General features: G+C 43.8%; 1 protein-coding gene across 5 annotated transcripts in view; it reads left to right on the plus strand.

Annotated features, from left to right (window-relative positions):
• LOC129853759 (serine/threonine-protein phosphatase 2B catalytic subunit gamma isoform-like) overlaps positions 1 to 12395 on the plus strand; it is a 68442-nt gene extending 56047 nt beyond the window's left edge. Inside the window, exons 11-14 of one of the 5 annotated variants that reach the window (XM_055920126.1) lie at positions 238 to 325; positions 2525 to 2622; positions 7021 to 7047; positions 9099 to 12395. In XM_055920126.1, the coding sequence (XP_055776101.1) occupies positions 238 to 325; positions 2525 to 2622; positions 7021 to 7047; positions 9099 to 9241 (356 nt within the window). In that variant the 3' untranslated portion in view covers positions 9242 to 12395. Of the gene's footprint in view, positions 1 to 234; positions 326 to 2524; positions 2623 to 7020; positions 7048 to 9098 lie in introns of all 5 variants that reach the window. The other 4 variants (XM_055920127.1, XM_055920125.1, XM_055920129.1 and 1 more) reach the window with 4 other exon arrangements.
• The last annotated feature ends 727 nt before the right edge of the window (positions 12396 to 13122 follow it).

The raw sequence follows: 13122 nt of genomic DNA on the forward strand, positions 1-13122 counted from the left end.
ACGCTCCTCTCCTTTACTCCTCTCCCCTCCGCTCCCTGTCCTCCGCCTCCTCTGTTCCCCTCTACTTCCTTCCTTTTCTCCTCTTTACTCTCCTTTCTTCCCTCTGTTCCCTTACTTTTCTCATTTTTTTCCACCTTCCTCTGCTCTATGATGTTGACAGACTATTTCAAGCAGTAGAAAGCATTATAATGCCCAACCAAATGCTTAGAATATTTTATTGTTGTGTTTTATGAGAAGACGGTGGAATCCCAGCAGTGCGCAAGGAGGTGATTCGGAACAAGATCCGAGCCATCGGGAAAATGGCCAGAGTCTTCTCTGTTCTCAGGTGAAAAAGCCTTTCGCTCTCTCTGTCTCGTCATCACACACGACAGCATAAAAGCTGAACTAAATGGCACACTATTCCCTATATAGTGCACTGCGTTTGACCAGGGTCCATAGGGCTCTGGTCAAAAGTTGTGCACTATACAGGGAATAGGTTGCCATTTTGGACACAACCATACTGAAAAGGGAAAGTCAGACTTGGAGGGAATGGAGCAGAGAGGGATGGGAATAGACTGGAGTCTCTATTTTTAGTTGAGACTAGAATGAGTCTAGTTTATGAAATGAGTGAAGTCAGTTTGAAAGTGCACAATGACTTCATGTTTGAAAACCCAGTGCTGCTTTTCGATAAGGATGAATGAACAGGCAACAGTGAGTCACGAGGCAGCACACGGTGAGGCTGCATAATGCCATTAGACATGATTCCAGATTGATGCTGTCTCTGTGATTAGCCTGCCACACAACTGCAATGGGGAGATATGTAGATCAGCACAGAGATCCTATAATTCAAGTCTGTTCTAGAAGTAGGCCTATTTCTATATAGAGCAGGCTGTCTTCCACAGTGGCCCATATACAGAGATATTATGGGATGCTGCAGCTGCCACAGCTCTGTATGAGCAGAAATTATGAGTGTTTTAACATATGTAAACTCAGCAAAAAAATAAACGTCCTCTCATTGTCAACTGCGTTTATTTTCAGCAAACTTAACATGTGTAAATATTTGTATGAACATAAGATTCAACAACTGAGACATAAACTGAACAAGTTCCACAGACATGTGACTAACAGAAATGGAATAATGTGTGCCTGAACAAAGGGGGGGTCAAAATCAAAAGTAACAGTCACTATCTGGTGTGGCCACCAGCTGCATTAAGTACTGCAGTGCATCTCCTCATGGACTGCACCAGATTTGCCAGTTCTTGCTGTGAGATGTTACCCCACTCTTCCACCAAGGCACCTGCAAGTTCCCGGACATTTCTGGGGGGAATGGCCCTAGCCTTCACCCTCCAATCCAACAGGTCCCAGATGTGCTCAATGGGATTGAGATCCGGGCTCTTCATGGCCGTGGAAAAACACTGACATTCCTGTCTTGCAGGAAATCACACATAGAACGAGCAGTATGGCTGGTGGCATTGTCATGCTGGAGGGTCATGTTAGGATGAGCCTGCAGGAAGGGTACCACATGAGGGAGGAGGATGTTTTCCCTGTAACGCACAGCGTTGAGATTGCCTTCAATGACAACAAGCTCAGTCCGATGATGCTGTGACACACCGCCCCAGACCATGACGGACCCTCCTCCTCCAAATCGGTCCCACTCCAGAGTTCAGGCCTCGGTGTAACGCTCATTCTTTCGATGATAAACGCGAATCCGACCATCACCTCTGGTGAGACAAAACTGAGACTCGTCTGTGAAGAGCACCTTTTGCCAATCCTGTCTGGTCCAGCGACGGTGGGTTTGTGCCCATAGTCCCATTGTTGCCGGTGATGTCTGGTGAGGACCTGCCTTACAACAGGCCTACAAGCCCTCAGTCCAGCCTCTCTCAGCCTATTGCGGATAGTCTGAGCACTGATGGAGGGATTGTGCGTTCCTGGTGTAACTCGTCAGTTGTTGTTGCCATCCTGTACCTGTCCCGCAGGTGTGATGTTCGGATGTACCGATCCTGTGCAGGTGTTGTTACACGTGATCTGCCACTGCAAGGACGATCAGCTGTCCGTCCTGTCTCCCTGTAGCGCTGTCTTAGGCGCCTCACAGTACGGACATTGCAATATATTGCCCAGGCCACATCTGCAGTCCTCATGCCTCCTTACAGCATGCATAAGGCACGTTCACGCAGATGAGCAGGGACCCTGGGCATCTTTCTTTTGGTCTTTTTCAGTCAGTAGAAGGCTTCTTTAGTGTCCTATGTTTTCATAACGGTGACCTTAATTTCCTACTGTCTGTAAGCTGTTAGTGTCTTAACGAGTGTTTCACAGGTGCATGTTCATTAATTGTTTATGGTTCATTGAACAAGCATGGGAAACAGTGTTTAAACCCTTTACAATGAAGATCTGTGAAGTTATTTGGATTTTTACAAATTGTCTTTGAAAGACATGGTCCTGATAAAGGGATGTTTCTTTTTTTGCTGAGTTTAGTTCCTAAAAGCTTTGTTAGATCTCTAAGGTGTTTGTGTCTCTCGCTCCCTCTTTCTCCCCTCTCTTTCTTCAGGGAGGAGAGTGAGAGTGTGCTGACACTCAAAGGACTGACCCCCACTGGGTCGCTGCCTCTAGGAGTGTTGTCAGGGGGCAAAGAGACCTTGCATACCGGTACGTGTCTCTCACCCCCTCAAACTCCCCTCTCCTCCCCCACCCTGCTGTCGCTGTCTTGCTCTATCTCTTTGATGTCCCCCTCTCCCCCTGTCCCCCATGCCCTAGTAGGGCCTTGGGGTGCCGTTTAACACTGTGCCATTCTCCCTGCGCTAACACAGGCTTAGCCCAACCGCACGGTAAACTGAAGGATGTACGCTTCACTGAACGTTTTGCCATTTTTACATTTCGTTATGGAAAACAAATCATAGACCCTGCTCCTCTGCGTTCCGTTTTCAATTATGCAGTCGAGAGGGAAACTATCAATGCCACTGAAGCCTACATATGGGACGCAGCCTTTGTCTGTCTGGGGCTCTGTCAAGCCAGCCGTCCACTTTGGGTAGTAGTCTCGAAAACCCGACCCGAGGCAACAGAGAATGGTTTCAATGACGGACTCTTTTGGCATAGAGGAACTACGTCACTGCCTAAAATACAGGGAATCTTCCCGACAAATCACGAAGCAGACATGCCAGAGCATCGCGATTCAAAGCCAAAGTTTGCAGGCAAAACCTTTGTTGTGGTTTTAGTTGTAGCTGATGTGCCATCTAGTCAAATGGCTACCCAGATTATTGCATTGCCCCCCCACCCCCTCTTCTACGCTGCTGCTACTCTGTTATTATCTATGCAGAGTCACTTTAATAACTCTACCTACATGGACATATTACCTCAATTACCTCGACACCGGTGCCCCTGCACATTGACTCTGTACCGGTACACCTGTATATAGCCCCGCAATTGTTATTTACTGCTGTTCTTTAATTATTTGTTGTTCTTATTTCTTTTTTGGGGGTATATTCATAAAACTGCGTTGTTGGTTAAGGGCTTGTAAGTAAGCGTTTCACTGTAAGGTGTTGTACCTGTTGTATTCAGCGCATGTGACAAATTTGATTTAATGCGAACTAGCCACTTAATGCACTCGTAAAAAAATTACCTCTTTGTTCTCCATCTTGCTAGCTACTATTTAGTATTTTATTAAAGCCGATAAAGTAGTAACGAAGGCAGTGTCGTAGTTTTTCTTTGCCAAAAGAGTAATTGAAACCAGACCCTAGTCACTGTATTGCCTAGGGTCAGGTTTTCGAGACTAGTTGGGTAGAAGAGGAGGGGGACTGAGCTGTGGGCGTGCGGTTGGAGGGGGGCTAGACCGAAGAGGCCTGTCACTGATGTGGTCAACCAGCCCATCTAAAGGTCAACCAGCCCAGCCAGCTGGGGGAATACACACACGGCGCAGGAGGACCTGGTTTGTCAGCAGGGAGGAGAGAAGGGAATGCTGGGGTTTGGGGGCTGGTCTCCTCCCAGGCGAGGCAGAGGTGTAGCGTATAGGATTAGAGCTGTAAGCATTGGGACGGAAACCACATGACATGACCTTTACCAGAATGACATTGTCTGTGTTTGCGTCCTAAATGGCATCCTATTCACAATAGAGTGCACGACTTTTGACCAGAGCCCTATAGGCAATGGTCAAAGGTATTGCATTATATATAGAATAGGGTGCCATTTCGGGGACGCACCCTGTGTCTGTCAGCCCCTCCAGTCAGATGTGTGCTCTGGTTCATTACATCCCCTGTTTGTTGTTTCTCTTCACTGCTTCTTAGCACTGCTCTAGTGACATTTTAGGGGTACGCTGTCCAGTTTTGACTGCAGTGCTCTTTAAAAACCTGCCGTGCCAAATTAAGGGAAATGCCTTAGCCGAGCTATTTCTATTCCACTCCTTCTAAGATGTTTTATTGTCACACACACCGGATAGCTGCATCGAAATATGCCTTGCTCAAGGGCACATCAACTGATTTTTATTGATTTGTATTTCATTTTTAAAATTTTCACCTTGTCAGCTTGGGTATTAGAACCAGCGACTTTTCGGTTGCTGATTTTGAAATTCAACGGAGGGCCACATTTTTTGAGGGACTAATTGTTTGTTAAATCAATTTGCGGGGGCCACCCGAGTGTCGCAGCGGTCTAAGGCACTGCATTGCAGTGCTTGAGGCATCACTAAAGACCAGAGTTCGATCCTAGGCTGTGTTACATCTGGCCGTGACTGGGAGACCCATGAGGCGGCGCACAATTGGCCCAGCGTCGTCCGGGTTAGGAGAGGGTTTGGCAGGCAGAGATTTCCTTGTCCCATTGCGTTCTAGCGACTCCTGTGGCGGGCTGGGCGCATGCACACTGATACGGTCGCCAGGTGCACGGTGTTTCCTCCGACACGTTGGTACGGCTGGCTTCCGGGTTAAGTGGGCATTGTGTCAAGAAGCAGTGCGGCTTGGCTTGTTCGTGTTTCAGAGGACGCACCGCTCTCGACCTTCGCCTCTCCCGAGTCCCATCGCTGCAACTCCCGTACGGACAAGACTGTAACTACCAATAATATACCACGAAATTGGGGTGAAAAAAGGATAAAATGATGTCTCGCGGGCCGGATTGAAGTGCCCGGCGGGCCGTACTTTGCACCCCCCTAGCTCTAACCGCTAGGCTACCTGCTGCCTGTATGACTATAACAAATGAAAGACGGTCTTATAGCTGGATTCACCACCAGTTATTCTGTGACTGACACCAGTAACAAAGCACCTCATTAAGAACAACTCGAATAGAAAGATTAAAGCTGTCATCTCACCACAGTTCTCATCTGTCTTCATCACATGTATGTGTTCCCTTGAAACCTGAGCCTAAACACACTTCATTATGACAATGTGAGACGTAGTGAGGCGCCTTTATTGACTTCATAGGAAATCAGTTCCCTTCAATTTACACACAATACCCCATAATGACAAAGCAAAAACAGGTTTAGACATTTTGGCAAATGTATTACAAATAAAAAACAAATCTTATTTACGTAAGTATTCAGACACTTTGCTATGAGATTTGAAATCGATCTCAGGTGCATCCTGTTTCCATTGATCATCCTTGATGTTTTTACAACAAGATTGGAGTCCATCTGTGGTAAATTCAATTGATTGGACATGCACACACCTGTCTATATAAGGTACTACAGTTGATAGTGCATGCCAGAGCAAAAACCAAGCCATGAGGTCGAAGGAATTGTCCGTAGAGCTCAGACAGGATTGTGTCGAGGCACAGATCTGGGGAAGGGTTCCCAGAAATTTCAGCAGAATTGAAGGTCCCCAAGAACACAGTGGCCTCCGTCATTCTTAAATGGAAGAAATTTGGAACCACCAAGACTCTTCCTAGAGCTTGCATGCTCGGCCAAACTGAGGAATCAGGGGAGAAGGGCCTTGGTCAGGGAGATGACAAAGAACCAAATGGTCACTGACAGAGCTCCAGAGTTCCTCTGTGGAGATAGGAGAACCTTTCAGAGGGACAACCATCTCTGCAGCACTCCACCAATCAGGTATTTATGGTAGAGTGGCCAGACGGAAACTACTGCTCAGTAAAAGGCACATGACAGCCCGCTTGGAGTTTGCCAAAAGGCACCTAAAGACTCAGACCATGACAAACAAGATTCTCTGGTCTGATGAAACCAAGATTGTCCTGAATGCCAAGCGTCACGTCTTTAGGAAACCTGGCACCATCCATACAGTGAAGCATGATGGTGGCAGCATCATGCTGTGGGGATGTGTTTTAGCTACAGGGACTGAGAATCTAGTCAGGATCAAGGAAAATATATATGGAGCAAAGTACAGAGAGATCCTTGATGAAAACCTGCTCCAGAGCGCTCAGGGCCTCAGACTGGTGCGAAGGTTCAACTTCCAACAGGACAATGACCCAAAGCACACAGCCAAGACTACGCAGGAGTGGCTTCGGGACAAGTCTCTGAATTGCCCAGCCAGAGACCAGACTTGAACCCAATCAAACATCAAACACCTGACAGAGCTTGAGAGGATCTGCAGAGAAAAATTGGAAAAACTCACCAAATACAGGTTGGTGCAGCGTCATACTCAAGAAGACTCGGCTGTAATCGCTGCCAAATGTGCTTCAACAAAGTACAGAGTAAAGGATATCATTTTGTTTTTTGCAAAATTTTCTAAAAACCTGTTTTTGCTTTGTCATTTAGGGGGTATTGTGTGTGTAGATTGATGAGGGGGAAAAAATATTCAATCAATTTTAGAATAAGGCTGTAACATAACAAAATGTGGAAAAAGTCAAGGGGTCTGAATACTTTCCGAATAGACTGTAAGCACGACCTAATTCTATATTATTATTATTATTATTATTATTATTCCTGTCTGTTTGTCAGGGATGTTTTTCTCCTGCCTGCCTGTTTTCTCTGATTTGTGATGGTGATAATGGGGGATCTCATCTATGATTGGTTGTTTGGATGATTCGGACTGTCTGTTCTGTGGTTGATGATCTCTGGTTCTTTGCATTGATGACTCACTTTTCTCCTTCTCACCACTACTCACATTTACATAGCCGCCGCTGAGGCAGCGGAGGCAAAAGGTACGCAAGCGGTCCCCGGATCCCTCCCTCAGTGTGTTGTTACTTTTAACCCTTCCAACAGGGCCCTCATTCTTTATGCACCCCTGTTGTCCCCTTTTTAAATGTTCCTTTTGTTATTGTTGTATATTCACTGTGTGTGTTTGAGTTTTGTCATGGATTGGTGTACTTCACTTTGCAAAATTGCTGCTCTTGCATTACCAGTTCCTGCTACTACTGTACATGCATGATAGGACTTAAATGCCCAAGCAGTGGGCACTCCATTTGGCAGGAAGGACTTTAGCTTGAACCTCAACATGCACTGTATAGTTACATTATTCCTGGGTTCCTGGGTCCTATTTACACTATGTTGATAATGATAACATAAGGGCAAAGCCTAAACACAGTCTTCACCGATAGGCTACAGATATAGATACCGATACAGAGAGTCAGGCATTTGGCCTAGCAGTGACATGTTTAGAACAGACTTGTTAACAAACAGCTGTAGGCAGAGGTCACATGGGTGAGAGCTAGATTCCTTGCCACTGCTGCAGGCAGCTCGTCCCTGAGCAAAGCCAGCTAAGACTCTGCTAGCCTAGGGAGCACCTCCCTCCTCCTCCTGGCTATCCAGGGATATATTCAGAGTCTAATCCTGTTACGCTGCTTGGCTGTTGCTACTCTGTCACTGTCTGCTTCTGTTGGCATGTTACTGTTCTAGCATTCAGATACCCTCTTTGATCGCATACACGTTTGGACTAGTAATAGGTCGTTTGGTTTCTGTCAAAATATATTTTGTTGATGTCAGAGCATGTTTAATAGCAGGGGTATCGAACTCATTTTGGCCCGGGGCCCACATTCAATCTTCAACGAGGTTCCGGAGGGCCGCACTGAAAGTTTATTTCCTCTCTGTAAACATGTTCTGAAGAAAGTCCTCTAGCCATATGGATTTTAGAATTTCCGATGCTCCCTGACTGTCTGACTTTCATTTAGATGATTATTAGCGAGCTGGACATGGTCAAGAAACTGTATGAATGTAGTTAAATTATTGTCTTTTTTTTTACTCAAACCACCCGCGGGCCGGATTGGGGAAGACCCCTGATTTATAGCCACCTATTAAAGCTGCAATATGTAGCTTTTTGGGCAAGTTGACCAAATTCACATTGACAGATCCATAACTCACATTTCTATCTCATTGAAAGCAAGTCTAAGAAGCGGTAGATTTGTTCTAGGTGACCTATATCTAGGCTTCCAGATTAATTTTTTTGCGTGTTTTACCTTCGGTTTTGTACATCAGCTGAAAATACTATATTTTCGTTTATGGAAGAGATATTTCACAACAGTTTAGATGGTACAATGATTCTCTACAATATACTTGCTTGTTTTGCCACGGAAATTAGGCGACTATTAGAATTTTTGCAATTTCAGATTTCTGCGTAGTCCACCTTCAACTACAACTAATGTTTGCCTTGCAATGATCCATTTCTCATTAACAGACCAACTAACTTAAGATGTTATTTAAAATTGCAGATCTGTTTTCTATGAGTGCAGTTTCATTGATCACATTCTCCTATTGTCAACTGTAAAACGTCCATATTTTCCTCTTATTCTAAATGTTTGCCTTATTGTTTTTTTGTTGTTGTTGAATAGTTACTTACAGTATATCTCTCGTTTGCCCATGTTTTCTTTGTGGTTTTTACTTGGCACTTGGAATTTTACAGTAAGTCCCACATTCACTGTGAGGTGTTGTACTGTAGCTTGTGCTGTGGTTTTGTCAACAGTACTAGGACTGTGTATTCACCGTACGTACAGCTGTTGTATGTCTGCACTGTTTGTCTAAGGACTGTCAGCTATTACCTGCATTTGTAAGCATAAGAAACTGGAGTTTACTAAGGACATACAATTTGACACAATAAAGGCAAAACTAATGGGTTAATTTTGCAGGTTTTACCTGAAGATCTTTATTGCAGATCCTTAAAAGAGATGGCTAACTATTTTTCACAAACATTTCAAGTTGAAGCATTCAAACCATTTTTTCCCTGTGATTTCTAATTTCTCCCCTCTTTTCTTCCTTCCAGCTATTCAAGGCTTCTCTCCCACGAGGAAGATCAAGGACTTTGCGGAGGCGCAGAGCCTGGACAAAGTCAACGAGAGGATGCCCCCACGCAAGGATGGCCAGCAGCCGGTCAACCCAAACGCCCCCAAGAATGGCACAGACTAGGCCCGGAGAGTGACCCCTCTCTCATCCCCACCAGACCCAGGCCATGGCCCTGTCTCATACACCAAAACTATCTCCTCTCGCTCTCTGTTTTCTATCTCCCTCATTCTCTCTATCTCTCCCTCTCTCTATATCTCCCTCTATCTTTCTTTATTTCTCTCTCTCTCTCTCTCTGTCCCATTGTGACTCTTCACCCAGCTGGCCTATAGTTGGACAAGCACATGACATGTAGGTAGGGAAGACTCCACCACACTGGGAGAATGGTTTCAGCCACCACAGAGTACAACCATGAAAATAAACCAAAAAAACGATTTTATTTATTAAATGAAGTATATTAGGTATATTATGTAAGGCTACAATTGAGTGAAAGCATACATTTCTAAGATGTTCAAATAAGCATATAACTATGGTAAATGTCAAAGATAAAGACCATTTTGTAAATTTGAGTTGATGATTGAGGTAGCTAGTAAAGGAGACCTTATCCTTTATTAGTCAATTAAAGTGTTTCTATTGTTATTTTATGTGCTTTGCAAGGGAAAGTTGACTGAATCTACAGTTATCTACAGTTTGTGTGCTCTCATACATGTTTGTCCATTTAAAAAAATATTATGTGTGTTATGTAGAGAGAAAATAATGAAGGGAACGATTTGACACCATTGCAGAAGATTATTTTATACCTCCAGCAGAATTTCAGTAGAACTGTTTTGTTCTTTTGTCCAATTTCTTTGGTAAAAACCTTGAAACCACTGAATGCTATTTCTGCTGCTTTGGGTCAACTTGTTGCTCCTCTATTTTATAGGTAGGTTAAACGGGATTTAATTTGACAGCCTTTAGTCAACCCTTGAGCAACTGCCCAGAATTTCCAAATGATTTGTCAAAGAATGGAAAAAAAGACTATGGAAGAATTGATCCTAGTTTGCTACGATCATTGATGTGATGTATCATTGGACGGTGATTCGTTTTTCTAGTGTTAGGTGTTCTGCATAGTGTTTTGATAGTTGTTTGCAAGCTGTCACTAACCGACAGTTACTACCAGTGTGTTTAACTGAGGTCAGTTTGGGGGGGGGGGGGTTATATAATATATACACTGTGTGTACAAAATATTAGGAACACCTTCCTAATATTGAGTTGCACCCCTTTTGCCCTCAAAGCAGCCTCAATTCGTCGGGGCATGGACTCTACAAGGTGTTGAAAGCCTTCCACAGGGATGCAGGCCCATGTTGACCCCAATGCTTCCCACAGTTGTGTCAAGTTAGCTGGATGTCCTTTGGGTGGTGGACCATTGTTGATACACACGAGAAACGGGTTGAGGATGAAAAAACCCAGCAGTGTTGCAGTTCTTGACCCACTCAAGCCGGTGCGCTTGGCACCTACTACCATACTTCGTTCAATCCATGTCTCCGTTGTCTCGAGGCTTAAAGATCCTTCTTTAACCTGCCTCCTCCCCTTCATCTACACTAATTTGAAGTGGGTGTACAAGTGACGTCAATAAAGGATCATAGCATTCACCTGGTCAGTTTATGTAATGGAAAGAGCAGGTGTTCTTAATGTTTTGTACACTCGGTGTAGATATTCTGCAAAACCAAAGTCTGATTCAAAAGGGATATAGGCCGACGGTATGTATTGAAGACAGCCACCAGTACCTTGGGTGTGTTGTGCCCCCATTTGGTTAGCTTTTCTGGGACATTGAGCGGGGAGCGGCCTACTCTTCTTGAGAGTGATGTGCTGAATGTGGAAGGAAGAAAGTCATCATGGTTCATGGTGAAGAAACATACTAAACACAAGGGAAGAGCAACCAGTGGTGTCGTCTTCTCAATGCCCTCCGTGACAAGATGGTGGAGAAATCTTTCCCACGGAGCAAATGGTAACGCCACAGATATGTCCCAAAATGAACTGAAGCTTCAGCGCGTTCATTATTTTATGTTTTAGATAAGATTTCTCTGTTGAAATAATAACGCCGCTTAGTTTGATTTCATACTGCTTTTCTTGTCAACGCTACATAAATGAATATTTGGGGCGTTTCTTGGCAAAAGCTGTGTCAATGTCTCCATCTACTGTTGATTTGATGCAGATGCGTTCGAAAGACTCCAATGTTGTTAACGTGAGGGAAACCTGGCCTCCAAAATGGCTCCAATTCAGTGTTTTAGTTGCTAGCGGTTTGAGGAAAGCAGTACCCTGAAGAGGAGTGGATTGAGTCTTTCAGTGTGACGCTGTGAAGATTTGATGTTATCGGAATTTCCATTCTCTTTAGTGGCTCTTTGTCCATCATGAGTTATCGCTCCCTATGACACAGTGTTCACTATCTGTGGTAGAGCAAAGCTGAGGACCTACAGTGTCTCTACATTGATCATGTAGTAATGTCTGATGGTTCTTCTGAATGAATTTGATTGTGAGCATTATATGGTCTTAACACCTTTTTGGTACATAGTAATTGTTCCTCCATGGCAGGAACTGACACTACTTTTATAACACCCACTCTCAACCCTTTATGGGTTGACTTGATTCTTTAGGACTTGTGACTCGATGAACCGGTGCTTAGTTTTAGCTCTAGATTTTTGGGGGCTACAACTGCTTGTCTGACACTCCTCCCGTCGCGCCACATGTAGTTATTCTATTTTGTTTTATCATTCAAGAAAAGCTTTTAAGATTTTTATTCTCATGTGAATTTTCCCTTTTATAATATATATTGTAAGGCTTTTAAACGAGTTGCATTCTATGTGCCATGCCACTACCAAAACACACGCCGACACCTGTGTGTGACTGGTGAGGAGAAGGGAAATCAGAATGTCCCATTCTTGTGTTCAGCAGTGGTCATGGAGAGATCTTGGAGCCTGTTTCAACTCAACATGGGTCAGGTTCATCTGAGTTGTGTCATGGCCCAGATGCTTTTGTTTGTATTTAAACATGTGATTTGTTTCTCTTCACTGTATTGTGCTCCGAGTTAGAGCAAGTACAGGCCCCGTGGGAGGGCCGTTTTTCTCACCACTTGTCAGTTTCTAAACATATCTCGAATGTACAATGATATTTGTAATTAAAGTCTCTTAATAGCTGTAAAAAGGGTGAGAAAAATAATTTTGTCAAGTACAGTGCTTGTCATGCGAGGCCATGAAATCTATGTAGATGTATCACTTAAAAAATAAAATTGAAATGCAATGTTTCTTGTTCTCCCTGTCGTGGCTGTCTGGAGTTTTTAGCTCTGCAGAATTGAGGATGGCGTGCCAGATGCTTTCTCGCTTCAATTGCTCGTGTTAGGCCTACATTCTAGGTCTCTCTTGATCTGAATTATACTACATGTTGCTAATATATTCTCTACACGTCTGGTTGAATGGGTGGATGCATGTACTCTGGTAGACTTCAGTGTCTAAATGTTGAGCACCGAATAGTTGTTTTATAAATGTCAAAGTTCTACATAAGCAGGACAGTCGTGTCAAAAATATTTAAAGAACATGCCTGACATGGTAATCAGGTGGCACCTTTTTACAATCCGAGAGATTGTGATTACAGGAAATGCTGTTCAAGTAATCAGACATTTTCACACACCGATACAGTGCCTTGCAAAAGTATTCAGACCCCTTGGATTTCAGAACACTTTTTTATTTTTTATAAATTCAGTACTAAAATATTGTTGCATAAGTATTCAACCCCTTTTGTTTAGTCAAGCCTAAATTAGTTCAGGAGTACATTTTGGCTTAACAAATCACAAGTTACAATAATAGGGGTTGACATGATTTTGGAATGACTAACCCTTCCTCCTTCCTCATTCATACATTTAAGGTCCCTCAGTCAAGTATTGAATTCCGAGCACAGATTCAACTACAGAGACCAGGAAGCTTTTAAAAAGCTTAAAAGAAGGGCAGTGATTGATTTGTTTGTTACCCATCTAC

This window comes from Salvelinus fontinalis, chromosome 4, assembly GCF_029448725.1.
Source record: "Salvelinus fontinalis isolate EN_2023a chromosome 4, ASM2944872v1, whole genome shotgun sequence".
In the NCBI taxonomy this organism is placed as follows: Eukaryota; Metazoa; Chordata; class Actinopteri; order Salmoniformes; family Salmonidae; genus Salvelinus; species Salvelinus fontinalis.